Genomic DNA, 24,550 nt, shown 5'->3' with positions numbered 1-24,550 from the left:
TTATTCTAAGTCTATTATCTGTAAAGTCCATTTCCCCACCCTTACATGCAGAGCTCCCAGAGATCCTTTGCCTGCTTCATGTGCTTGAGTGAAACTTGGATTTGTTTTAGGAGTGTGTGTTCATATAGACTTATTACTTACCTACTCCCAGTACCCGACACTGAGACTACCCAGACAGAGTATGGTATCTAGGCCCCTTTAAGCTTGCTGCCTTTTTTCCTTATTTCCAGTGCTGGGCATTGGACCCAGGGCCTAGAGCAGGCTAGGAGAACATTCTACCACTGAGCTACACCCCAGCCCACTTTAAGCATTCTTGCCTGATGAACCTCTTCTCCCCCTAGCGCCTGGCTACTTATGGAATCACTGTTGCTGAACTGACTGGGGACCACCAGCTGTGCAAGGAAGAGATCAGTGCCACTCAGATCATTGTCTGCACCCCTGAGAAGTGGGACATCATCACTCGGAAGGGTGGTGAACGCACCTACACTCAGCTGGTGCGGCTCATCATCCTGGTGAGCAAGGGGACCCTGAGGAAACCTGGAGGCAGTTGGGATCAGGAGTGTTGTTGGGCTTTAATGTTGAACATTTCCTCAGGGCCTTTTCTATAGGCACTAGCCTTTGAATGACAGCCATTGTCAGCTTTGTTGTTACAATTCAGTAGAAAAACTTAGCAGCATGGTGTTTGCTGTATTTCTCATATCTTTCTTCATGTTGAAATAATTTTGAAATAAATGTAAACAGACCCCCCCCAAAAAAATATATGTGTGTGTGTATGTGTGTGTGTGTGTGTGTTGTGTGTGTGTGTGTGTGTGTGTGTGTGTGTATATATATATATATATATATATATTCCCAGAACATAGAAGGGCTTTATAAATAAATAATCTGTTCTCAGAGGCAATAAGTAGGGAGTCAGAACATTGTGTTCCGTGTGCACAGAAGCACAGTGTGGAAGGTCTGAGTGTCATTTCTTTGAGGTGTCTGGGAGAGCAAGAAAGGAGAGTGCACGAGCAGGCATTGGCAATCTGTGGTTGCTGGATTCTGTTTATTGGAACACAGCTGCACCCCTTTGCTTATGTCTTGATTACAGCTGCTTTCGTGCTGCAGAGGTAGGGTTAAGTATTTGTAATAGGGACTCTGTGGCCCACAAGCCTAAAACATTGACCACTTGGCCTTTAAAGAAACAGTTTGCTAAGACTCACATTGGAGCCTGGCTAATCAGCCTCATTAGCAGGGACATTAGGAATGCTGGATCCCTGGGCCCACCTCTTGCCTTCGAGTACCAGCAAGATCTCTTGGTCTTCCTGTGCTGCTGAAGTTTGAGAAGTGCCACTGTAGGCCATGTAAACTCATGCAGTGTGTGAGAGCTTTGTTCTTATTTAATATAAATATGAAGCCTTATTTGATATACATATGGTCTGACCAAAAGCTTCATTTTTCCATAAGGAAATTTATGTGAAGGTTAGGAATTTGCTCACCTAAAGTATCTTGTCATAAAGTGCTGCATCAAAGCAGCTCACGGTATGCTCTTTCCTTCATGGTGAATACTGCTTTATTCGGATTTCTTTAGCTTAAAATTCCCTTTCTTGTCGTTGTCGTCGTCTTTTTAAAATTTTGTTGTTGTGGGTGGACAGAATGCCTTTATTTTGTTTTATTTTTATGTGATGCTAAGGATTGAACCCAGTGCCTCACATGTGCTAGGCATCTTCCTGCTTTGCCATCTTCCTACTTTGCTATCTTCCTGCCTCCCAGCCACCGCCCTCTTGTCCTCTTTGTTGGCATCTTAGGTTGTATGTGTATAAAATGAGGGTAGTCTCGGGAAGGGGGGCTGTGTTTCTCTGGTCCTAGAGGTAATTTGCTGCCCTCCCATTCCTTAGGATGAGATCCATCTTCTCCATGATGACAGAGGTCCTGTCTTAGAAGCTTTGGTGGCCAGAGCCATCCGAAACATTGAGATGACTCAAGAGGATGTCCGACTGATTGGTCTCAGTGCCACCCTCCCCAACTATGAAGATGTGGCAACCTTTCTGCGTGTCGACCCTGCCAAGGGCCTCTTCTACTTTGACAACAGGTATAAGAAAGGCTGGAAGAAGTGTATAGCCAAAGTGACCTTCCTATTTTTTTTCTATTTTCTAAGGAGCACTTCTGGATTGAGCTTTAGAAGGGCCTTTGGTTTCTGTGTCTCAATCCAAAAAGACAAATATTGCTCCCAGGGCATAGAAAGTACTGTTTGTTCCTTCTGCATCCCTGCCAAAGCCTCATTTGTCCTCATTGTTGAACTTCCAGCTTCCGTCCGGTGCCTCTGGAACAGACATATGTGGGCATCACAGAGAAAAAAGCTATCAAGCGTTTCCAGATCATGAATGAAATAGTCTATGAGAAAATTATGGAACATGCTGGAAAAAATCAGGTCTGTTCATGGTTTGTTCTTAAACCTTTCAACTTTTGACTTAACTGATAATTAGGCAAGATTGACACAGGTAGAAGAAAATACAAATCACCAATATCTGGAATTAAATAACTTATTAGTATAAAACCTGCCATTAGCAGGGTAATCAGGGGAATGGGCGTGTGGCTTCATATCCCACCCCACTAGGGAAAGAAAGGATAATCAGGGAATACACGAAACAACTTTACACTCGAAAATTAGAATAGCCAGGTGCTGTGGCATACCCCTGTAATCCTAGCAGGATTGTACCAGAGATTGAACCTAGTGCTTAACCACTGAGTCACATCCCCAGGCCTTTTTTATATTTTATTTAGAGACAGAGTCTCACTAAGTTGCTGAGATTGGCTTTGAACTCAAAATTTTCCTGCTTCAGCCTCCTGAGCCCCTGGGATTATAGATGTGGTGTGCCTCTGCACCCGTCTTCAACCAGATTTTTTTTTTTTTTTTTTTTTTTTGGGAGGGGGGTACCAGGGATTGAACTCAGGGGCACTCAACCACTGAGCCCCATCACCATCCCTTTTTTGTATTTTATTTAGAGGCAGGGTCTCACTGAGTTGCTTAGTGCCTTGCTTTTGCTGAGGTGGGCTTTGAACTCACGATCCTCCTGCCTCAACCTCCCAATCACAGCCAGAATTTTTTAATTGAGCAGAGTTTAGCAATGTTAACCAAGACAAATAAGGAAAAGCAATAAGGTATGTTTCTTTTAGTCTGATAAAAAAAAAAAGTGAATGAATTTAAGTGAAGACTTAATGTTTGTTTTTCCTCATAGATACTATTTCCTATAATGTGGTGCTAGTCCTAGATGTACTTATAAGTCCTTTTTTTTTCTTTATAAATAATGTAATATTTTAGCTATTGTCTTGCAGATACATCTTCATGTGTCTTCGACTCTTGTTTAGGAGCTTGAACACATTTTCTTTTGGTGGGGGGGCGGATACTAGAAATTTAACTCAAGGTGCTTAACACTCATGGAGGAAATTTAACTTAGGTGCTCAACCATCCCCAGTAATTTTTATTTTTAGACAGGGCTTTGCTAAGTTGCTGAGACTAGCTTTGAATTTGCCATCTTCCTGCCTCAGCCTCCCAAGTTGTGGGATTAAGGGTGGGCACCACCATGTCTGGACATACACAGATTCTTAATTAAGACCCTTGAATTTGCATTCATAGCATATTTAAACTTGCTGTGCAAGATTGGGTGCTAGGGCTGGTTTAATTTCCCACCTGCGGGATTGTTAGTTATGAGGTGGGCTCCTTCTTGGGTCTTGCTGGTCCTGGTTAGGCTTCTGAACCTTCTTGCTATTGCTCCTTTTTGCAAGACACTTGATTCTGATTTATATAGTGCAGCATCTTTTCCTACTGCTAGTTCCCTGGGGCTGTAGGAGTGCTATTGCAGTTGTGTCTCTTAACTATAGCAAACTGTGGTTCCTTCTTAGGTGCTGGTGTTTGTCCACTCTCGGAAGGAGACTGGCAAGACGGCCAGGGCCATTCGGGACATGTGCCTAGAGAAGGACACTCTAGGACTGTTTCTGAGAGAGGGCTCAGCTTCCACAGAGGTACTTCGGACAGAAGCAGAACAGTGCAAGGTGAGGAGGTTTCTGCTCATTTCTCGTTCCTGCCTAGTAACTGGCCTCCCTTACCATTTAGGTCCCAGACAGCTCTGCTGGGACTGAGTGCCCCAGGGCGCTGTTTCACATAGGAATGGTGATTGGATGTGATTATGGGGATGGGTAAGGGGCAGGGTCTCACGTGAAGAGAGATCCTTTTCCCCGGGAGAGTTCAACCGGAAGATTCACCTCATCCCCTGGTCTTTTCTGTGCACAGAACTTGGAGCTGAAGGATCTTCTGCCTTATGGCTTTGCTATTCATCATGCGGGCATGACCAGAGTTGACCGAACACTTGTGGAGGATCTTTTTGCTGATAAACATATTCAGGTAAGGGTGGGCAACGCTTTGGGAGCAGGTGATGCAGGCTTATAAAGACCTGCTGTGTCAACAGTTGTGCCATGTGTGGGCTCTTGGTACTTGATTTTTTTTCTGGCCCAGCTGGCTGAGGTTGGAGGGTCATGATGGACACACTAAATGTAACTTCCTGCCATCTCTCCCAATACACCACACCCTGCAGGCGTGAAGGTGAGTGCGTTTAGGGAAGTGTCTGAGGAGTATAGCAGAGCAAGTGCTCTATAGCTCCACCAATTCTAAACATGCCTCCTAAGGTCTCACCCGTATTCCTTCACTCTTTTAGGGTACCCTGATTTTGCATTTTCTCAAGACTATAAGTTTATTAACATAGGCTTATACTTCTAACTCTTAGGTTTCTGTGAAACTGAAACGTTAATTGCGGAATAGATGAGGAGCCCGAGGAATCATTTTCTCACTATTCGGGTGTCACATTGACAAGTACTTGGACATACCCCAGTCTAAGTTTCCTCCTGCCCTCCTGATAGTTCCCGTAGAAGCTCTGAGGCCAGAGAAGTCAGGGATTCTCTCCCTTTCGTGGTATTGCCTGTTTGCCTCATTGTCTTGTCTTGCCTCTCTAGGTTTTAGTTTCCACGGCAACTCTAGCTTGGGGTGTGAATCTCCCTGCCCACACAGTCATCATTAAAGGCACCCAGGTGTACAGTCCAGAGAAGGGGCGTTGGACAGAACTGGGAGCACTGGACATTCTGCAGGTACAGAGCCTTTGAGTTTATTCTCAGTGGGAAAAGTACCCTGTTCCTGAAATGCAAGGATGCTGGAAAGAGAGCTCAAAGGCCGTGTTCTTTATTGTCATATCCCTGAGTCAGATCCAGAAGTCCTTTCTCTGTAGCATCCTTTGTTTGTTGTCTCTGACTTAGATGCTGGGACGTGCTGGTCGACCCCAGTATGACACCAAGGGTGAAGGCATACTCATCACATCTCACGGGGAGCTACAGTACTACCTGTCCCTCCTCAATCAGCAGCTTCCTATTGAGAGCCAGATGGTATCCAAGCTGCCCGACATGCTTAATGCAGAAATTGTGCTGGGGAACGTCCAGAATGCAAAGGTAGGGAAGACTGGGCTCGGTGCCTTCCCCTGGTGCCCCAGAGCCTGAGGGAGCAGGAGTTGGATGGTCCTTGCTGTGGTGCTTGAGGTGTCAGCATCCCACGTCCCCTACCTCACACCCACCTCTTCAGTGCAAGCTTCCTGGATCTGTGCCGTTCCTCTCGTGTCCAAGATCTTTGAGAGGACTCTTTATCTTTCTATTAACGAAATATCATAAGCATTCAAAAGGTGATAAACTATGTATCCTCTTAGCTGGGTGTTGATCTCCGAGCCCTCTGTGGGTACTTTGTGTTGGACATGAGCAGTTCTCCATGCTGAGAAGTTTGGCCATCTCTCTTAGGACGCGGTGAACTGGCTGGGCTATGCCTACCTCTATATCCGAATGCTCCGATCCCCAACACTTTATGGCATCTCTCATGATGACCTCAAGGGAGATCCCTTGCTGGACCAGCGCCGACTCGACTTGGTTCACACTGCTGCCTTGATGCTGGACAAGAACAATCTGGTCAAATATGACAAGAAGACAGGCAACTTCCAGGTGAGTGGTGTGAAGATTTGGAGATTAAAGTCTCAGCAGAAGTTGTAGGCCTGGGTGAAAATTCCTCGGCTTGCTGTCTGGATCTGTCTGATTGCTTAGAGCAGGCCTTGGATTATACCTTTTATACTATGAACTTCTACCATGGTAAACCTCTTTTGTAATTTGAGTTGAGGTGGATCATTCAGCTTTGGTACTGTTCAGGCACTTGATCTGTAGGACCATATCCTACTGTGGTTGGAGTTTGTCAGTAGTCAGAATTGCATCGAATCTCTCTTTTCTTCTAGGTGACAGAACTGGGCCGCATAGCCAGCCACTACTACATCACCAATGATACAGTGCAGACCTACAACCAGCTGCTGAAGCCCACCCTGAGTGAGATTGAGCTTTTCAGAGTTTTTTCCTTGTCCTCAGAGTTCAAGAACATCACTGTGAGGGAGGTGAGTCTGTCCAGCACCCCAGGATGGAGCATTGTGTGCACCACCAAGTTGCTGAGTGACTTCTTTCCTTGGCCACTTGGTTTTTTCTTGACCTATCTCCCCCTTGTGGCAGGAGGAAAAACTGGAGCTGCAGAAACTGCTGGAGAGGGTGCCCATCCCTGTGAAGGAGAGCATTGAGGAGCCCAGTGCAAAGGTGAGCCCATCTTTTCTTTGCTGGGGGTTTTCATAATGGTCCAAAAGATGAACCTTGAGTCTGGACTCGTGTAAATCTGCACAGCTCGTCTACTTTTTCTTTGGGGGTCAGGGGTCATTGAACCCTACGGCAATCAGTTCCCAGGTCTTCTGATTCTTTTTATATGGAGCAATAGTTGTTTAATATCTGTAAATCAAGAGCTGTGGGAGATCTTCTCTGGTATGGGTGCCCAAAGCAGAAATATAACTCATTTTGTGGGACTGTCCAGTGATTGACCTCTGGCCGGTTGACCTTACTTCTTTCCAGATCAATGTGCTTCTTCAAGCCTTCATCTCACAGCTGAAATTGGAGGGCTTTGCACTGATGGCTGACATGGTGTATGTTACCCAGGTAAGGGCAGAGTTGAACTGGGGCTGGCATTCCGTGCCTTGTGTGCTATGTCTTGAAGAAAAGCTAATGAGGCAGATGGAATGCCTAGCACTGTCCTGGCTGGCTGGTTGGTTGGTACCTGTGTGGCCCCAGCTGCACTGTACTAAGCCCAAGCACGTGGGAAGGACAGGCCTTGACAGGGGACTGTGGGAGGCTCTGTGGGCCCTTGGAGAGATGGGCAGATCTGCTGAACACAGGATCTTCTTCCCCACTGTGGTTGCAGGACTCATAAATAAATTCAGAAATGGCAGAGGGTTTTAGTAGTGACTCTTTGTCTCTTTATCTGTAGGAACAAGAGAAAGGAGTAATTATGGAGGATACTTTGTCTTTTTTTTGGCACCAGGGATTGAACCCAGGTGCTTAACCACTGAGCCATATCCCCAGCCCTTTTTATTTTTTTAAATTTTGAGATAGGGTCTTGCTAAGTTGCTGAGGTTGGCTTTGAACTTATGATCCTCCTGCCTCAGCTTCCCAAGCCTTTGGGGACTTTGTCTTTGAGTTGGTGTGGGTAATTGCATCTGAGCTTGAGGTAGTTAGCGTGGTAGGGAGGCCTGGGGGCAGTTGAGACTTCACAGAGGAATGCTTCATCTTTCCTTAGTCGGCGGGCCGGCTGATGCGAGCAATCTTTGAAATTGTCCTGAACCGAGGATGGGCACAGCTTACAGACAAGACCTTGAACCTCTGCAAGATGATTGACAAGCGCATGTAAGGGCCCAGTGATCTGGGGGCTGGTCACCATGAATTGGGGTGCCCACACTGAGGGTGTGATGGGAAAGCCTAGGAGTGCCTCTGACCTGTCCTGATGCTCTAAGTATGACTTGAACCTGGGTGAGAGTTGGAGAGGGGAGCCCTGCTGGCATGGGGAAGGGAGTTGGTGGTAGTCCGCCATCGTAAGCTCTCTGGTGTCACTGCAGAGAGTTTTGGACATCTTCCTCTGGTGACTGTGTCTTGTGTGGTTATGGCTAAACTGTTGGAGGCCGTGATGAGGGCAGCTTGTTACAGCCCTTAGAAAGGACCAATAGCTTTGTATCCTTTCTGGGTAGGTGGCAGTCCATGTGTCCTCTGCGCCAGTTCCGGAAGCTCCCTGAGGAGGTGGTGAAAAAGATTGAGAAGAAAAACTTCCCCTTTGAGCGTCTGTATGACCTGAATCATAATGAAATAGGTGTGTGGGGAGCTTTTGTCCTTGTCCTACACCCAGGAGCCAGAACCTCCATGCGCTGTAGTTCCTCAGCCTCGGGCCCCCGTAGCCTGTGTTCACCCCGCACGTCCAATGAAGTACAGGCTTGCTTTTGGGCCTGAATTCTCTAGGCTCCACTGAGGCCAAAAGGAAGAAGCTGCCCATTGCATAGAATCTGCCCATTTCCCATGGTGGCCTCAGGCCTGCTTTGCATCTGCAACCAGGCCAGCTGGGCTGCAGCCCCCGAACTCTCTCATTTCCTTATAGGGGAGCTTATCCGCATGCCAAAAATGGGGAAGACCATCCACAAATATGTCCACCTGTTCCCCAAGCTGGAGTTGTCAGTGCACCTGCAGCCTATCACACGCTCCACCCTGAAAGTGGAGCTGACCATCACTCCAGATTTCCAGTGGGACGAGAAGGTGAGGCCTCCCTGAGCAGAGGGGACTGCATGGTAGGTGCTGCGTCCCTGTGCTGGCTCATGTTCTTTTCCCTGTGCTTGGGTTGCCAGGTCCATGGTTCATCAGAGGCATTCTGGATTCTGGTGGAGGATGTGGACAGTGAGGTGATTCTGCACCATGAATATTTTCTACTCAAGGCCAAGTATGCCCAGGACGAGCACCTCATCACATTCTTTGTTCCCGTCTTTGAGCCGCTGCCCCCTCAGTACTTCATCCGAGTGGTGTCTGACCGTTGGCTCTGTGAGTGTCTCCTCTCTGGGTCCCCTAAAACAGGTCTTCCAAGAACAGTGGATGGGTCTCTTGCCTTTGTGGGGGGAGAGAGGCACATGCTACCTAGGGCTTCCACAGTTGAGGTGTTGGGGGCTCTGGAGGTGCGTAAGAGGAGGGCCTTCTATCCTCCCTGTCTCCTCTTTGTAGCTTGTGAGACCCAGCTGCCTGTCTCTTTCCGGCACCTGATCCTACCAGAGAAGTACCCACCTCCCACTGAACTGTTGGACCTCCAGCCCCTGCCCGTGTCTGCCCTGAGGAATAGTGCCTTTGAGAGCCTCTACCAGGATAAATTCCCTTTCTTCAATCCCATCCAGACCCAAGGTATGTGTTGGGATGCCAGGTAGTTGGTTCTCTTAGGGGCCTTTTAAGGTCACCTGGAGAGCGTGTGTTTTGTGGTAGGTAGGGAAGAGGGTGCTCAGGTGCTTTGGCAGGCCTGGGAGCTCTGGGACATTTCCTCTTGGTCACTGCTAGATTTACTCTGCTGTTCTGCGTAGTTCCCTGAGGAGCATCAAGAGAGCAGGCCTTACCATGACACCTTGTTATTTTCTTACTCTCAGGGTGCTAATTGTCTGCTTCTGATGCCCAGCATGGAACCTGGGGTATGGCATTGGTTGAGACCTCCCTCTGTCATCGTAAACAAGGATGAAGTTCACAGAGCAGGGCTGTGCTCTAAGTACTCTTCTGAGAATAGCACCAGGGTTTTCCCTCTGTTCCTCCCACCAGTCCTGTGGTTAGATTACTTTTGGGGTTTTTTGGTACTGGGGATTGAATTCAGGGGCACTCGACCATTGAACCATATCCCCAGCTCTATTTTTGTATTTTATTTAAAGACAGGGTCTCACTGAGTTACTTAAGTGTCTCGCCACTGCTGAGGCTGGCTTTGAACTTGTGATCCTCCTGCCTCAGCCTCCTGAGACACTAGGATTATAGCCATGTGCCACTGTGTCTGGCTTTTTTGGGTTACTTTAAGGTGCTACAGTCATTTTGTACATGAGGAAATAGGCATAGGGAGGTGCCCCAATTGAGTTGGCTAATAAATAGCAGAACTTGGATTTTAACTTAGTCTTGAATCTAAGACTTGGGCTGTTATCTTCTATATTAGATTATTTCTAGAAAATGCAGGAGAGTACTGAGGGGGCACTTCAGTTGTGCATCATTGTCTTTGAGAAACAGAGAAGGATGCTTGGCCTCTCCTGCTTGGGCTGTCCTGCAGATCTCCTTGGGACCAGAGCTTGATCCTGGCCTCTCCCTTTCCTGTTCTGTGGGAGGAGAAGCAAGGTGTATCAGGCTGGGCCATCGCTCTGGACTCCTGTACCATCGCTCTGTCATTCGACTATGACGCTCTGGCCTGTGTCTCTGGTTCCTTGGTCTTCACAAGTGGTCTGCCTCTTAGCCTGTCTCCTCTCCCCTCCTGACGTGCATACCACTCCTCTCGGTCCCCAGTGTTTAACACCGTGTACAACAGTGATGACAACGTTTTCGTGGGGGCCCCCACGGGCAGTGGGAAGACCATCTGTGCAGAGTTTGCCATCCTGCGCATGCTGCTTCAGAACTCGGAGGGGCGCTGTGTCTATATTACCCCGATGGAGGCCCTGGCAGAGCAGGTGTGTGACGTGCTGTGACCTTTGTGATTTTCCCCAGAAATCATTTCATCTGTGATTCTGGATCTAAGTTTTTTCAGGGTGGCATTTTCAGATTCATTTCCTAAAGAGCTTCCTTGTCCCTTAAAGGCTGGACGGGATCAGAAAGTAGTGTGAGCTGGCACCGTGTTCTGTGCTTGTAGCCCTAGCTTCTCTGGGGAAGGCTGAGGCAGGAAGGTGATTTGAATCTAGAAGTTTGAGGCCATCCTGGGCACAGTGACACCCCATCTCCAAAACAGAAAGTGGCCTGAGATCCTCAGAGCACCAGGTCTTTGGCTTCCCAGTTTCCTCATAGCAAGTGCAAGATGCCCATTGTGGCCTGCTGTTGTGATGCTCCCTCCCTGCTGCTAGGTGTACATGGACTGGTATGAGAAGTTCCAGGACCGGCTCAACAAGAAGGTGGTGCTGCTGACCGGGGAGACCAGCACAGACCTGAAGCTCCTGGGCAAGGGCAACATCATCCTCAGCACCCCCGAGAAGTGGGACATCCTCTCCCGGCGGTGGAAGCAGCGCAAGAACGTGCAGAACATCAATCTCTTTGTGGTGGACGAGGTCCACCTGATTGGGGGCGAGAATGGGGTACGGCTGGACCTTTCGGCAGATGAGGGGCTGGGGCTGGCAAAGTGACTTGGGCACTGGGCCTGGTATTTGGGTTTGAGGCCACAGACAAGGCACTTCTTTCTCCATAGGATCCTGCATGTGGCCTTACCCAAGTGGGTGACATGGGGGTTTTTGCTAGAACTCTTGGTAAATAGCATGGCTCAGTGGCAGTTGGCTGCCATGGGGTAGCAGAACCAAATACGGAGAGCCCTAGTTAGAAGGAATGAATTTAGATGATTTTTGAGTCTTAGGGCGATGCGTGAGGCAGAACTCAGGCAGAAGTTGGGGAGCCTGGGCCTGAAGTGACGCCCTCCCCCCTCTTTCCCAGCCTGTCCTAGAAGTGATCTGCTCCCGGATGCGCTACATCTCCTCCCAGATTGAGCGACCCATTCGCATCGTGGCACTGAGCTCCTCGCTGTCAAATGCTAAGGATGTGGCCCACTGGCTGGGCTGCAGCGCCACCTCCACCTTCAACTTCCACCCGAACGTGCGCCCTGTGCCCTTGGAGCTTCACATACAGGTGGGACCCACACTCTTCCTGCCGTGGCCTCCGAGATGCCATTAGCCAGGTCAGGTGACTGGTGTCCTTTCTTCTACCTTGGTGTCCAGGGCTTCAACATCAGCCACACTCAGACTCGCCTGCTCTCCATGGCCAAGCCTGTGTACCATGCCATCACCAAGCACTCGCCCAAGAAGCCTGTCATTGTTTTTGTCCCGTCTCGCAAGCAGACCCGCCTCACTGCCATCGACATCCTCACCACCTGTGCGGCAGACATACAGCGGCAGAGGTCGGTGGGGCCTGGCTTCTGGGGTGGGTTCAGGTCATCCTTATGGCTTAGGGCCCGGCTGCAGTCGGCAGGGTGTCCCCTCCCAACTGATTCAGCGCTTGTGCCGCCCAGGTTCTTGCACTGCACTGAGAAGGACCTGATCCCATACCTGGAGAAGCTGAGTGACAGCACCCTCAAGGAAACACTACTGAATGGGGTGGGCTACCTGCATGAGGGGCTCAGCCCCATGGAGAGACGGTTGGTGGAGCAGCTCTTCAGCTCAGGTAAAGATACCTCATGGAGCCAGATGTGGTGATATACACCTGCAATCCCAGTCAATTCTAGAGGCTGAGGCAGGAGGATCACAAGTTCAAGGCCAGCTGCCAATTTAGCAAAACCCTGCCTCAGAAGGGGTTGGGCATGGAGCTGAGGGGTAGAGTATCCCGGTGTTCAGTGGCCAGCACCGGAATAAAACCCTCTTGGCAGAGTGAGATGCCATCCAAGGCTTCCCCAAGCAAATAGTGTGTCTTAAATTTTAGGGCCTGGTGCTGCTCCTGGGTGGAGTACTAGCCCTCTTCACCATACTGTTAGGATTTCTGTGTTATCTCATTTATTCCCCGAAGGCCCTTGTGATGCAGGTAGAGAGAGAGCACCCTGCATGTTAGATGAGGCAACGGGCAGGTGCAGAACCTGGTTTTCTAGTCTGGACTGTTGACCACCAGGCTTGCTTCTGCGTGGATGCCAGGCTCCTGGAGTGGGTAGGACTTGAGAGATATAGTACACAGGAGCATGGTTAGTTCTTGGTCATGTCAAAACTTCTTTCCAACCAGCCTCACTCTAAGAGAGCTCATGCTGGGTTGTGAGAGGGAGCTCTCTGCTGAGCGGCCCCTGGGTAAAGCCAGGTGGACTGTCTTGGGGGTAGACAGGGAGCCCTCCCTCAGTCTGGTCCCTTCTGCTGCTCAGGGGCTATCCAGGTGGTGGTGGCTTCTCGGAGTCTCTGCTGGGGTATGAATGTGGCTGCCCATCTGGTGATCATCATGGACACCCAGTACTACAATGGCAAGATCCACGCGTGAGTATAGTTGGTGCTGTGTGTCCACACAGTCCTTCCGTCTAAAACAAGCATACAGCTGCCAGCACAGACATCTGCAAATAAACCTGCAGCCCTGGTTCCACCATAGCAGGTGTTAGAGGTCTTCAGCCTCAGGACCTGGGAGACTCAGGACGACCTGGGCTCATATTTGCCTTTTGGTCATTGTCCCTCAGTACTTTAGCATGTTGGAGAAGCAGGAGCCTAAAAGTGTCAGATGTTAATTAAGTCACTAGGCTATTTGTTTTACAGATTAGAAAAATGATCTGATCAAGGTTATATACCTATGTAGTGACAAGAAGTCAAAGGTTCAGTCTTAGGAAAAGCCTGAATAATTTAACTTTTTCCAAAATGCAGGTAATTTTTAAAATGAATTTTATTTTATGGGTTTATTTTTAATGTCTGAATCTGGTTCTTGGTTTGGATTTAAGTTAGATGATTTATAACTTGTGAAAGGTGCAGCTCTCAAGATTGGAAAGCTTGACTTACACATTTGATTCTTCAATGGAGAGTTGTTTTGCTTTTGGCATTAGATGGGTTTGTAGCACTGGGTCAAGGACCTTGTATAACTAGTTCCTGACCTGCACACTCAAAAGCTAATGTGAGCGAGTGAAATGACTTCCCGAGTGCCTGAGTTCATGAACTCAGAGTTGTGCTGGAATTTGACCTGGTCTCCCTTCACCATGGAAGGTGGCCATGCCTCTGAGCGTGATCTCTGATGATGCTGTTCCTTCTTTCCCCTCTTCCCCCACCAGCTACGTGGATTACCCCATCTACGATGTGCTTCAGATGGTGGGCCACGCCAACCGCCCTCTGCAAGACGACGAAGGGCGCTGTGTTATCATGTGTCAGGGCTCCAAAAAGGTTAGTCCTGGGCTCAGGCAGGACTAACCTCAGATTCTGAGCCTCAAAACAGTTTTCATCAGCCTAATGGATGTCGTTAGTAAACTTCTCAAAGGTTTTTCCCCCTCTGCTCTTATTTTCCCATTGCTTTTGTAACAAGCCTGAAGCCACACAGAAAGCGGCTGCCGTGTTTTGGCCACTGCTGTTAACTCTGTTTCCACGGAGGTCTTCTTGCTCTGGTTGGCTCTGTCGCCTCATGCGTTGCCTACTGCTCTGCCTCTGTGACTCAGTATCTCCCTGATCCTACTCTATGTTTCTAAACGTGTGGTTTCTTCATTTTGCTATTGGTTGTTTCACACAAGGGTTACTCCTTATTGGTTTGCCCTTGACCTTTTTGGTGACCATGTTGTCATTGATTCCCTATGACTATTTCCTTTTCCTCAATCCACAGGATTTCTTCAAAAAGTTTTTATATGAGCCATTGCCAGTAGAATCTCACTTGGACCACTGTATGCATGATCACTTCAATGCTGAGATTGTCACCAAGACCATTGAGAACAAGCAGGATGCTGTGGACTACCTCACCTGGACCTTTCTGTACCGCCGGATGACACAGAACCCCAATTACTACAACCTGCAGGGTCAGTGGACTCGGGAGCACACACTGTCCTTGCTGGTGTTCCCAGCCCTCGCAGGGCATCTCCCTGCCTGAGACTCCCCACCCACCTCTCTCCTCCACAGGCATCTCTCATCGTCACCTGTCTGACCACTTGTCAGAGCTGGTGGAGCAGACCCTGAGTGACCTGGAGCAGTCCAAGTGCATCAGCATCGAAGACGAGATGGATGTGGCGCCTCTGAACCTGGGCATGATTGCTGCCTATTACTACATCAACTACACCACTATTGGTGAGGGCCACGCAGCTCAGTCTGTCTGAGGAGCCTCCCTGTGTGGGGCATCTGAAGCCCATTGACAGGACCTCCCAGGAGGCAGCACAGCCTGGGTGCTGACTCTTGTTCCTCCTATTGCTTTCCATCTGCTCCTGGCTCCTCTCATGTTTCCTCTTTCCCTGGCAGAGCTCTTCAGCATGTCCCTGAATGCCAAGACCAAGGTGCGAGGGCTTATTGAGATCATCTCCAATGCAGCAGAGTACGAGAACATTCCCATCCGGCACCACGAAGACAACCTTCTGCGTCAGGTAAGTATCAGGCTCAGAAGAACAACCTGGAGTTGAAGCTTGGCCTGTGTACGAGTTGCAGTGCCACTGAGACCCCCATACAGCTCCGCCTTCCCACCCATCACCCCCTCCCCGCACATCACCCCCTCCCCGCACATCACCCTCCTCCCCACCCTCACCCTCCTCCCCACCCTCACCCTCCATGGTCTAAACTACTTAGTGCCTTTGGCCTAAGTGTCTCAGGCAGGGTCACCTGTTCAGCACCACCTGTTTTCTTCCTCATTGCAGCTGGCTCAGAAGGTCCCCCACAAGCTGAATAACCCTAAATTCAATGATCCACACGTGAAGACCAACCTGCTCCTGCAGGCTCACCTGTCCCGCATGCAGCTGAGTGCTGAGCTGCAGTCAGACACTGAGGAGATCCTTAGCAAGGTGGCATGGCGCTGCTGGGGTGGGGTCGGTGGGCCCTTGGCAGCCTGGGAAGCCTCACTTCCAACCCCACCTGCTCTTGTACTCTGCCCGTATTCAGGCAATCCGGCTCATTCAGGCCTGTGTGGACGTGCTGTCCAGCAATGGATGGCTCAGCCCTGCTCTGGCAGCCATGGAACTGGCCCAGATGGTCACTCAGGCCATGTGGTCCAAGGACTCATATCTGAAGCAGCTGCCACACTTCACTTCAGAGCACATCAAACGTTGCACAGACAAGGTGGGCTAGGTGGCCTGGAGTGCTGGGGGGTGAGCCCGAGACCCCAGAATCCTGTTCTGGGAGGGCTGTGGGAGGTCTCAGTAGGGGAAGTGCAGTTGGGGTTCCCCGAGGGACCAGCTTCCAGATGGCTGGAGGCTGCTAGCCATGGGCTGTTCTTCCCAGAGCACCTTCAGACATGGCTAGTGTGGGAAGTCAAGACAGTGGTCCTTGGAGCTGGGGCCATTTGCTGTGGTTTGTGTCCTCCTCTGACCTCTACGCGCCCACGGCAGGGAGTGGAGAGCGTCTTTGACATTATGGAGATGGAGGATGAGGAGCGGAACGCACTGCTGCAGCTGACGGATGGCCAGATCGCCGATGTAGCCCGCTTCTGCAACCGCTACCCAAATATCGAACTGTCCTATGAGGTGGTGGACAAGGACAGCATCCGCAGGTGAGCCAGGCACCACCCTGAGTCCCCATGGGCACGGCATGACACTATGCTGAGAGGCCACGGCCACATCATTCATGTGCTGCCCTGCTCTCCTCACAGCGGTGGGCCAGTGGTGGTTCTGGTGCAGCTGGAGCGAGAGGAGGAAGTCACAGGCCCTGTTATTGCGCCTCTCTTCCCACAGGTACGTCCTGGTGTTAGGGTGAGGCCCTGTTCTGGGCATGGTGTGCTTTCCCATTACGGGAGGGAAGTGAGTGAAAATTAACTGACAAGGCTGAAAACTCCTCTGGGGCCATGGGGTTATCTGCTTGCTTTTGGAACAACTTAGACGACATCATTATTAAAAACATTGGGGTAGTGTTGTCAGTCTCTTGAATGTTATCTCCTGTGTTTTAAATGGCTCCAGGACACTTTTCTTGTATGTTATTCCCACTCACTCTACATCTAGTTGCTTGTTTCTCTACCACCAGAAAGGAAATTTGATCCTCTTTTTGTGGGAGAATTATTGCAGGCTGGCCACAGAAGCCAGATGAACTTCATTTTATTTCTGTGGCTGATTTGTTCAGCAGGCTGTGAGGAGAGCTTATTAAACTAGGCCACGGGGGCTCTGACAGTAGAGTGGCCAGCAGGGAGGGCGTCTTCCCCCAGGCAGGGCTTCAGAAGAATCTGCCTTGAATCCTCTGGGGCAGGTTTGTCTCCAGGTTAAGATTTCTCCTCTGGCCTGTTTGCTTTGTGCTTAAAAAGGACTCTGAGGAACAAATCCCCCCCAAGATGAGCTTTCTGGTAGTGGCATTGGATTCAAAGGCAAATACTAAATGAGGAGGTATCCTGGGGGAGGAAATGAGCTAGGACCAGCAGATGAGGTTATCTGCCTACTGCAGGATGAAAGCCTTTGAGACACTTTATTTTTGTGGTGCTGGGGATTGAAGCCAGGGCCTTACAGTGGTAGGCAAGCCATTAACTATCCTCCAAACCCCTGGGACACCTTTTGATGGTTTCAAAATCTTATTTTTATCTATTGGCATTACTGGAAGGAACACCGGGAATGTGTCTGGTGTTGTGACCATTCTCACAGCTGCCTATAGCCATCCAGTTTGACATGCTGAAATTCTTGGGTTTTGGTCACTGCAGAAACGTGAAGAGGGCTGGTGGGTGGTGATCGGAGACGCCAAGTCCAACAGCCTCATCTCCATCAAGAGGCTGACCCTGCAGCAGAAGGCTAAGGTGAGAGTGGCCACTGGCCCTGCATCTGTCTTGGGTGGGGGCAGGGTGAGAATACTTTCCCCTGGGACCATGTCCTGATTCCCTGCTGCTCTTTCTAGGTGAAGCTGGACTTTGTGGCTCCAGCCACTGGTGCTCACAACTACACCCTCTACTTCATGAGTGACGCTTACATGGGCTGTGACCAGGAGTACAAATTCAGTGTGGATGTGAAAGAAGCCGAGACAGACAGTGACTCTGATTGAGTCCTGAGTGGTTACTTCAGAGAGAGTTCAGCCCGAGTCAAGAATGTGTGCAGTTGAGGGATCTTGGCTGTGAGACCAGGTGTCTGGTCTTGCCCGAGGTCTAGCCAGTCTGGGCTGGAGTTGTCCCAGCCCACCTGCACTTTCCCCTTTCCACCTTGAAATCCAAGCTCTGGGACCAGCATCTGGCACATGTTGTTTCAATATGAACCATGTCCAGCGTTTTGGGGCATGTTCTTTGTAGTTCCTTTTGTGTCAGACAGTCTAATAAATAACTTGGAGAGATCACTTGTCCTTATAGTGGTTCCAAATTAAAAGCTGCTTTCTCCAACCTAAGGGCCTTGGCCAAAAGATTTGTTCTAGCCACTGAACTTGATAATCGAGGACTTGTGGAGGACAGACCTGCCTTTTAGTTAGGTTTTAGTCTAGAGGAAGAAACATGGGCAGGTAGCTTCTTTTCAGTTGGGCTGTGATACACACACCAGTGCCTTACACAGCCGCCAGCTGCAGGAGCCCCTCCATCCAGCAGGTAGGACTCAGAGGGTTCTCAGGTCTGCATTGTGAAATGCAGTCCCAGAGGGGTTAAAATGCACAGCTGGGCGCAACCAGGCTTGTAAACTGGTTTTGTAATGCACACCTCAGTCTCTTCAAGTTCTTACCTTCTGTTCTTCAGGAATAAATGTGATCAAAATTAAAAGGTATCTGGGGCTGAGGGGTGTGGTTCAGGGGCAAGGCACTTGCCTAGCTTATGAGGCACTGGGTTTGATTCTCAGCACCACATAAATCAGTGAATAAAATAAAGGTCCATCAACAACTAAATATATATATATATATATTTTTAAAAAATAATAAAAGGTAGCTGGCTGTGGTGGTGTGCATCTGTAATCCCAGCTACTGGGGAGGCTGAGGTAGGGGGATTCCAAGCTTCAGGTCAGCCTGGCAGTTTAGGGAGACCCTGTGTGAAGATAAGCACTAGGGATGTAGTTCTGGTAGAATGCTTGCCTGCCCACGTGTGAGGCTGGGTTCCAGCCCCAGTAATGAGGGTGGACTCCATAGGGCAATTTCCTTAGATTGGCAGTTGTCTCAAAACCCCTTTTACACTGTAAAAAATTAAACCAAAGTTTTTGTTTTGTTTTTTTATTGAGGTTATGTTCTTTTTTTACTTGCTATATTTAAAATTTTAAAACAACTTGTTTAAAAATAACCTCATCGTTGTTATATCTTTTTTTCTTTTTTTTTAAGATGTATGGACTTTGGGCTGGGGATATAGCTCAGTTGGTAGTGTGCTTTCCTTACATGCACAAGGCCCTGGGTTCAATCCCCAGCACCACAAAAATAAATAAATAGATTATGGACCTTTATTTGTTTATTTTTATGTGGTGCTGAGGATTGAACCCAGTGCCTCACACATGCTAGGCAAGCGCTCTACCACTGAGCCATAGCCTCAGCCCCGCCCCCCACTGTTACATGTTTTACAAAAAAAAAAAAAAAAAAACTTCCAAAAAATCAGGGAGAAGAAAAATGCTAATTTGTTGAATGACAGATCTTTGAAATGTCAATACCTTTCATTACACAAATCACATTTGTTAAGCAGTAACAAATAGCTACTAGTAAAGCTCATGGTGGTGGCTCTAAAAGTTTTCAGAAATTCTTATTCTGACATAAGCTCTCAGTTTATCATTGGCAGTGACTACTAACAATAAATGGTTCATCTTTTCATTTTCCAGATGTCAGCCAAATAACCAAGTCCCAATACTAGGATTTGCTAGTCTTCCTAGTAAAAACGGTGTGCCATGCAGACTGCAGCTAACAGCTTGTGACTCAACTATTCATGTGCTTTCCCTCAAGACAGCCACACTTGAGACTGTGGAAGGAAGTACTTTATGCTTCTTTCCCATTTTTCTCAGTGTTATAAATGTTCTCAAGGGTAACATTTAATACAGTTAACCATTTTTACTGCTTCTATCAAGGCCACGTCTAGGTGAAGTCAGCAGTGTGTTTACTGTAGGTGCCAGGCAGTGACAACTACTACTACTTGTTAGGGGTCACTACCATGGTTGTGCTCAGTTCCAATCCCCCAAAGGGTCTCAGGACTTCAGGATCTCCAGGATCTTGAGAAAAGTGCTCTAGATACCTTTCCAAAATCTAAGATTACAAGTTCTACAGTGTAACAAGTGGAGTGAAGGCTGTGCCTTGAGGACAACCAGCACATCCAAACCCATGGTTTTCAACAAGTTGAGAACCAATTTTCACCTTATTGAGAAAGTATGGCTTGTGGCCAAATATAATTCTCCCTTTTGGGGCTCATGTCTTTCCCATTTATTTTTTCATTTCCTCTGTTGGCATCAGAATAATGGCACAAGAGGTATGTGAGATTTTCTGAGGGAAAGCAGGACTTAGACAATCCACAATGGGAAAGATTGAATGTCTTCATGAAGTAGGACTTTGGACTTGAATGGATTAGTTCTATAAAGCTCACACTGTCAGGAAGGTCTGAAGTACACTCTCTGCTGCACACCTACATACAGAAACACACACGTATGCTGTGATTATAAATGCTATATTCATCCCCCAAAATGTAACACACTGTCCCCTAAAGCAAACAAACTCTGTGGCTAACAATGTATTGACATCCTGTGGCTCTTTACCAAGGTCCTCATGGACCAAGGAGGGAAAGTCCTGTGGTTCCACACTGCCATGCAGGTCTCAGGAGAGGTGAGCCAGGCTAAACGAAGGTCAAGCAAGCTTTTCCAGGTCCCCGAGGACTAGGAGTCTCAACTTCCTGGGGAACTTTTACTCCAAAGTTGTAGTAGCTCAGAGGCCTTCAGGCCGCTGATACTTCCAGAAGGCCACCTCCCCATCATCACTGCAGGAAGCCAGGAGCCCAGGCTCCTTGGGGTTCCAGGCAACACAGTTGACATCCTGGGAATGGGCCTGCCGCGAGTGGGCAGCCAGGGAGAAGGTGGGCTGCTGTGGATCTGAGCTGGGGTCCTCCTCAAACACCCGGATGGCATCATCCCCACAAGCGGTGGCCAGGGCCCCTGTCAGCTGACACCTGGGAGGAACAGAGGCACCAGTAGGTCTGCAGGTTGCTCCTGCCTCCCTGACCTGGCAATTCCTGTACCTGTTGTCTTCCCAAACCTCCAGCCTTAGCTGGAAGACTAAAGACTTTTCTGGAAGAGCTTTCCCAACTACGAGCCAAACCATGGCCCTCTTTAGGTGCTTTGATTTAGCTTTCAGTACAAAAAAATTTTTTGGTAGAATTAGGAATTGAACCTAGAGGTGCTCTACCACTGAGCTCTGTCTCCAGCCCTTTTTACTTTTTGAGACAAGGTCTCCCTAAATTGTCCATGCTGGTCTTAAACTCATGGTCCTCCTGCCTTAGCCTCCTGAGTCTTGGATTACAGGTGTGCACCACTTTGCTCAGCTTCCCTTGGTATAATTAGCCTGAAGTATATAATTAACCTACACACAATTCTTAATGGAACTTTTCTCATGTAGCATAGCAGTTGCTCATGTCATAAAGTATTCTTAACCTTTTTTAAAACAGCTATTAAACAGGCTATTGAATTTTACCATAATTTGTGTAAATCCATTTTTGTTGAATTTTGTTATTCTCAAATGTTTGTTAATATACGTAAAGCTTGGATGCACATCAATTTTCTTCATGGTTTAGAATTATTTCCTAGATCCAATTCTCATGGTCAGAATTGCTCTCTGACCTCTTCTCCTACAGGAATGGTATGGTTTTTCTAGCCTCCATTATTACCAAACAATAAAGACCCCATTCACAAATTCACAAATTCCAGGATGATGTGAGCCCTAAGGGCTGATGCTGCCCTCACAGTCTGGGAGGGACAGACCTGGGTCTAAGTCTGCTCCCTCCTCCTTTAAGCACTAGGCCAGCCAACTTCAAGCCAACACACAGGCCTAACTTATTTTTTGGTGTGGGGAGGGTACTGGGGATTGAACCTAGAGTCAATTTACCATTGAGCTACATACCCAACACCTTTTTGATGATGATGATGATGATTTTTGAGACAGGGTCTTGCTAAGCTGTTTAGGGCCTCAGCCTTTCAAATCACTGGGATTACAGACGGGTACCACTGCACCCAGGTGACAGGCCTGATCTGACAGCCATTAGGGTAGCTGCTCTTTATTCCCACATACTCCCGAGATGGTGGAGGGCAGCACAGGGTTCTGACACCTCTAAAACCCCTGCTATGGTAGATGGGGAAGTCGGGGACGGAGGTCTTACCAAGCAACGTCGTAAATGGTCCTGGAGTGGAAGCCCGACAAAGTGCAGATACATTTCCAACTGGGGTCGGAACCGCTGCATGCCACCCCTGCATGACAGACTTCTCTTAAGCCCCAGATGTGTCTAGGTCCTGGGGACCTCTGGGGAGTCACTGCACCACTGCAGAGGAAAACCTATCTATCTTGCCCTCCCTCACCCCAACCTTCGAACCATCATTTGCCCTTATCTCTAATCCTGTCCCCATCCTCATTATCTGCCTTACACACTGGCCAGAAAGCAGACTTATGAGAAGAAAATTTCCTTATTCTGCTACAGGCTCTGACTAGTTAGCTGGCCTTTTAAGGCCACCAAGAGTCAAGCCAGCCCCCTTTATTTCTCCCCAAATCCTGTGTCACTATTCCTCATGTAAGACTAAACATTCCCACCACGAACCTCTATTTGTGCTGTTGGGCTTTCACTGTGCATTCTCTTCTCATGGTAAATTCTCGTTGTGTTAAAATCCTACCTATCCTTTCAGATTTGGATAAGATGGTCGTTCTGCACAGCCTTCCCCTTTTCTCCCAGCATCACCTGCAGCCCTCTTGTGGCACATTATTTTTTACCTGAGTTTGCTATGGTTCATGGATGTGTCCTATCAGATGGCACACCTCTAGATGGAGGGGTCTGTCCCTTTAGCTCTACTACTGGACCCTCACCTTGTTCGTTGCCTGGTAGATACTGACGCCAGATGCGCACCGTACGGTCATCACTGCAAGATGCCAGTCGCTGGCCACTGGGATCAAAGGCCAAGCTCCACACAGTGGACTCATGGCCCTCAAGGGTGGCACAGCATACCCAGTCATCCTCTTCTTCCCGGTACAGCTTTACTGTGTCATCATAGCTAGCAGAAGCCAATAGCTGGGGGAGGAGGGAAGGAGATCCAGCAGTTGTCTGCATGGCCCAGGCAGTACCTGTCATTTACAATACCTCCCCCTGCCAGAACAGGCCCAGGGATCTGTTTATATATAGAGACTAATCTTTTTGGCCACAGAAATTCCTATAAAAGCCAAGTAGAGGTTGCAGAGCAGAGTAAGGCTGGACACAAGCCTGCATGCCAAAGTTCCTTCCCACCAAGAGACCGGACCCAATTCTGACCTCCTGGCTTGGGTGCCAAACCACATGCTTGACATCCTGTGTGTGGGAATTGAGGACGCTGACACATTCATACTCATCTTCTTCATCAACTATGGGAGAAAAACAGAAAGGAGCCCAAGATGTGATCCTGTCATGGACACAGGGATGTCTATGAGCTCGTTGTCCACTACACCTGGGAGGGACGAGGACTCACCTTCCCAGACCCACACACTCTTATCTCGGCTGCAGGTGGCCAAGAGGTTGCCAGAGGGGGCCCAAGCCACTGACTTGACCTCATTTTCGTGGCCTTCAAGAGTGGTTACACACTGAAAAGAGAAAGGAATGAGAATTAACAGCAGTTGTGACTCCTAGAACTTAGCCAAAACTTAAGGTCACAGTTTCTAAGTGAAGGCTGTAGCCTTCTGACTGTAACAGCCTGACTGACCTAGGTTGGCTCAGGTTCCTAAACCTGTCCTGGAGAGCACACAATGATTCCAGCCCCATGCAGCCTGGTTACCTCAAAGTCATCCTGGTTCTTCTTCCAAATACAAGTGGTAGCATCAAAGCTGGCAGAAGCTAGGTAGTTTCCACAAGGGGACCAGGCCACCTTCCGCACAGTGCGCTGATGGCCTTCAGAAAGAACAGACTTGCAGATCCAGCTGTCACCTGCAAGCAGAGGACAGGACAGGCTCTGGAGCTGGATGCACAAGAAGGTGTTGGAGCACTGTCACTGCCATTCAATAACAGAAGCTATACCTGGAGCCTGCTGTCCGACCAGGCCAAATCGGTGTAGTTTAACAATGTGCTTTTATAAAGATGCAATTGACTACTTCATCTGGAAGAAGCCTTCCACATCAAATCTGAGGCTTCACCCTCCCAATGTGAAACTGTCAACATTCCCCAATGACCTCAAGATAAAATTTAAACGCTCCCATCCAGTTGCAAGTCACTCCACAGGCTACCATCAGACCACCCTTGGCAGCGGTCCCAGCCCTTCTGCAGACGCGCCAGTACGTGTAGACTCCTTCCTTTGACGAGCTCATCTCCGGATAGCCATTCGAAAGTCGCCTCTCCCCGGGCACTCAAACTATGCGCCAGGCTCAAGCAGCCCAGGCCAGGCCTTACCCTCGGTGCCCCAGATGCGGATTCTACGGTCTCCACCGCACGAAGCCAGCAGGGTCCCCGCGGGGTTCCAGGCCAGGAACCAGCAGCGGGAGTCTGGGTGCGCTGGGACGCGGGCAAGCAGCACCAACGAGTCCTTCATGGCGGCGCGGGGCAAGAGGTGGTGGGCAGAGTTGGCGCGCCGACAGCAGGTCCCAAGGCGCACGTCGCGGTGTCGCCAGCTCCAGACTCCAGCGGCCTCCGAAGCTCCTGCTTCCGCCCGCGGGCCGGGGTCGTCCTGGGAACTGAAGGGCCCGCGGCCGCGCGGTCCTCTGGGAGTTGTAGTTGCTACGCCCCACCCACGGGCAGAAGAATCGCGGGCCCGCAGCGAACT

General features: G+C 49.1%; 2 protein-coding genes across 2 annotated transcripts in view; one reads left to right on the top strand and one right to left on the bottom strand.

The window, feature by feature from the left end:
- Snrnp200 (small nuclear ribonucleoprotein U5 subunit 200) overlaps positions 1 to 18,503 on the top strand; it is a 28,276-nt gene extending 9,773 nt beyond the window's left edge. The window contains exons 14-45 of the mRNA XM_077105221.1: positions 342 to 512; positions 1,875 to 2,068; positions 2,284 to 2,407; positions 3,880 to 4,029; positions 4,268 to 4,378; positions 4,984 to 5,115; positions 5,281 to 5,469; positions 5,809 to 6,006; positions 6,291 to 6,443; positions 6,556 to 6,636; positions 6,943 to 7,026; positions 7,664 to 7,770; positions 8,109 to 8,227; positions 8,510 to 8,664; positions 8,754 to 8,943; positions 9,121 to 9,294; positions 10,417 to 10,577; positions 10,965 to 11,192; positions 11,542 to 11,733; positions 11,823 to 12,001; positions 12,113 to 12,264; positions 12,944 to 13,052; positions 13,826 to 13,934; positions 14,365 to 14,554; positions 14,655 to 14,819; positions 14,988 to 15,109; positions 15,377 to 15,520; positions 15,618 to 15,794; positions 16,064 to 16,224; positions 16,324 to 16,405; positions 17,353 to 17,445; positions 17,544 to 18,503. Of these exons, the coding sequence (XP_076961336.1) occupies positions 342 to 512; positions 1,875 to 2,068; positions 2,284 to 2,407; positions 3,880 to 4,029; positions 4,268 to 4,378; positions 4,984 to 5,115; positions 5,281 to 5,469; positions 5,809 to 6,006; positions 6,291 to 6,443; positions 6,556 to 6,636; positions 6,943 to 7,026; positions 7,664 to 7,770; positions 8,109 to 8,227; positions 8,510 to 8,664; positions 8,754 to 8,943; positions 9,121 to 9,294; positions 10,417 to 10,577; positions 10,965 to 11,192; positions 11,542 to 11,733; positions 11,823 to 12,001; positions 12,113 to 12,264; positions 12,944 to 13,052; positions 13,826 to 13,934; positions 14,365 to 14,554; positions 14,655 to 14,819; positions 14,988 to 15,109; positions 15,377 to 15,520; positions 15,618 to 15,794; positions 16,064 to 16,224; positions 16,324 to 16,405; positions 17,353 to 17,445; positions 17,544 to 17,687 (4,740 nt within the window). The 3' untranslated portion in view covers positions 17,688 to 18,503. The remainder of the gene's footprint in view (positions 1 to 341; positions 513 to 1,874; positions 2,069 to 2,283; positions 2,408 to 3,879; positions 4,030 to 4,267; positions 4,379 to 4,983; positions 5,116 to 5,280; positions 5,470 to 5,808; positions 6,007 to 6,290; positions 6,444 to 6,555; positions 6,637 to 6,942; positions 7,027 to 7,663; positions 7,771 to 8,108; positions 8,228 to 8,509; positions 8,665 to 8,753; positions 8,944 to 9,120; positions 9,295 to 10,416; positions 10,578 to 10,964; positions 11,193 to 11,541; positions 11,734 to 11,822; positions 12,002 to 12,112; positions 12,265 to 12,943; positions 13,053 to 13,825; positions 13,935 to 14,364; positions 14,555 to 14,654; positions 14,820 to 14,987; positions 15,110 to 15,376; positions 15,521 to 15,617; positions 15,795 to 16,063; positions 16,225 to 16,323; positions 16,406 to 17,352; positions 17,446 to 17,543) is intronic.
- A 1,725-nt stretch (positions 18,504 to 20,228) lies between these two features.
- Positions 20,229 to 24,523, bottom strand: Ciao1 (cytosolic iron-sulfur assembly component 1). Its single transcript, XM_076833421.1, has 7 exons — positions 24,181 to 24,523; positions 23,573 to 23,721; positions 23,270 to 23,381; positions 23,077 to 23,165; positions 22,638 to 22,839; positions 21,943 to 22,030; positions 20,229 to 20,739 (listed from the first exon to the last, which is right to left on the bottom strand). Exons 1-7 carry the CDS (start codon positions 24,317 to 24,319, stop codon positions 20,499 to 20,501), a joined length of 1,020 nt encoding a protein of 339 aa, XP_076689536.1. The 5' UTR covers positions 24,320 to 24,523; the 3' UTR covers positions 20,229 to 20,498.
- Positions 24,524 to 24,550: the final 27 nt, after the last annotated feature.

The sequence above is a fragment of the Callospermophilus lateralis genome, chromosome 14 (assembly GCF_048772815.1).
Source record: "Callospermophilus lateralis isolate mCalLat2 chromosome 14, mCalLat2.hap1, whole genome shotgun sequence".
NCBI classification, from domain to species: domain Eukaryota; kingdom Metazoa; phylum Chordata; class Mammalia; order Rodentia; family Sciuridae; genus Callospermophilus; species Callospermophilus lateralis.
Note: the sequence above shows the minus strand (reverse complement) of the source record. Positions and strands in the feature narration are given on the sequence as shown.

Coding starts and splice junctions, on each gene's coding strand:
- Ciao1 (XM_076833421.1), bottom strand. CDS start 24,319: ATGAAGGACTCGTTGGTGCTGCTTGCCCGCGTCCCAGCGCACCCAGAC. Junction 23,722..24,180: donor CCGCATCTGGGGCACCGAGG/GTAAGGCCTGGC, acceptor CTCTGCTTGCAG/GTGACAGCTGGATCTGCAAG. Junction 20,740..21,942: donor ACCATTTACGACGTTGCTTG/GTAAGACCTCCG, acceptor TGTTCCTCCCAG/GTGTCAGCTGACAGGGGCCC.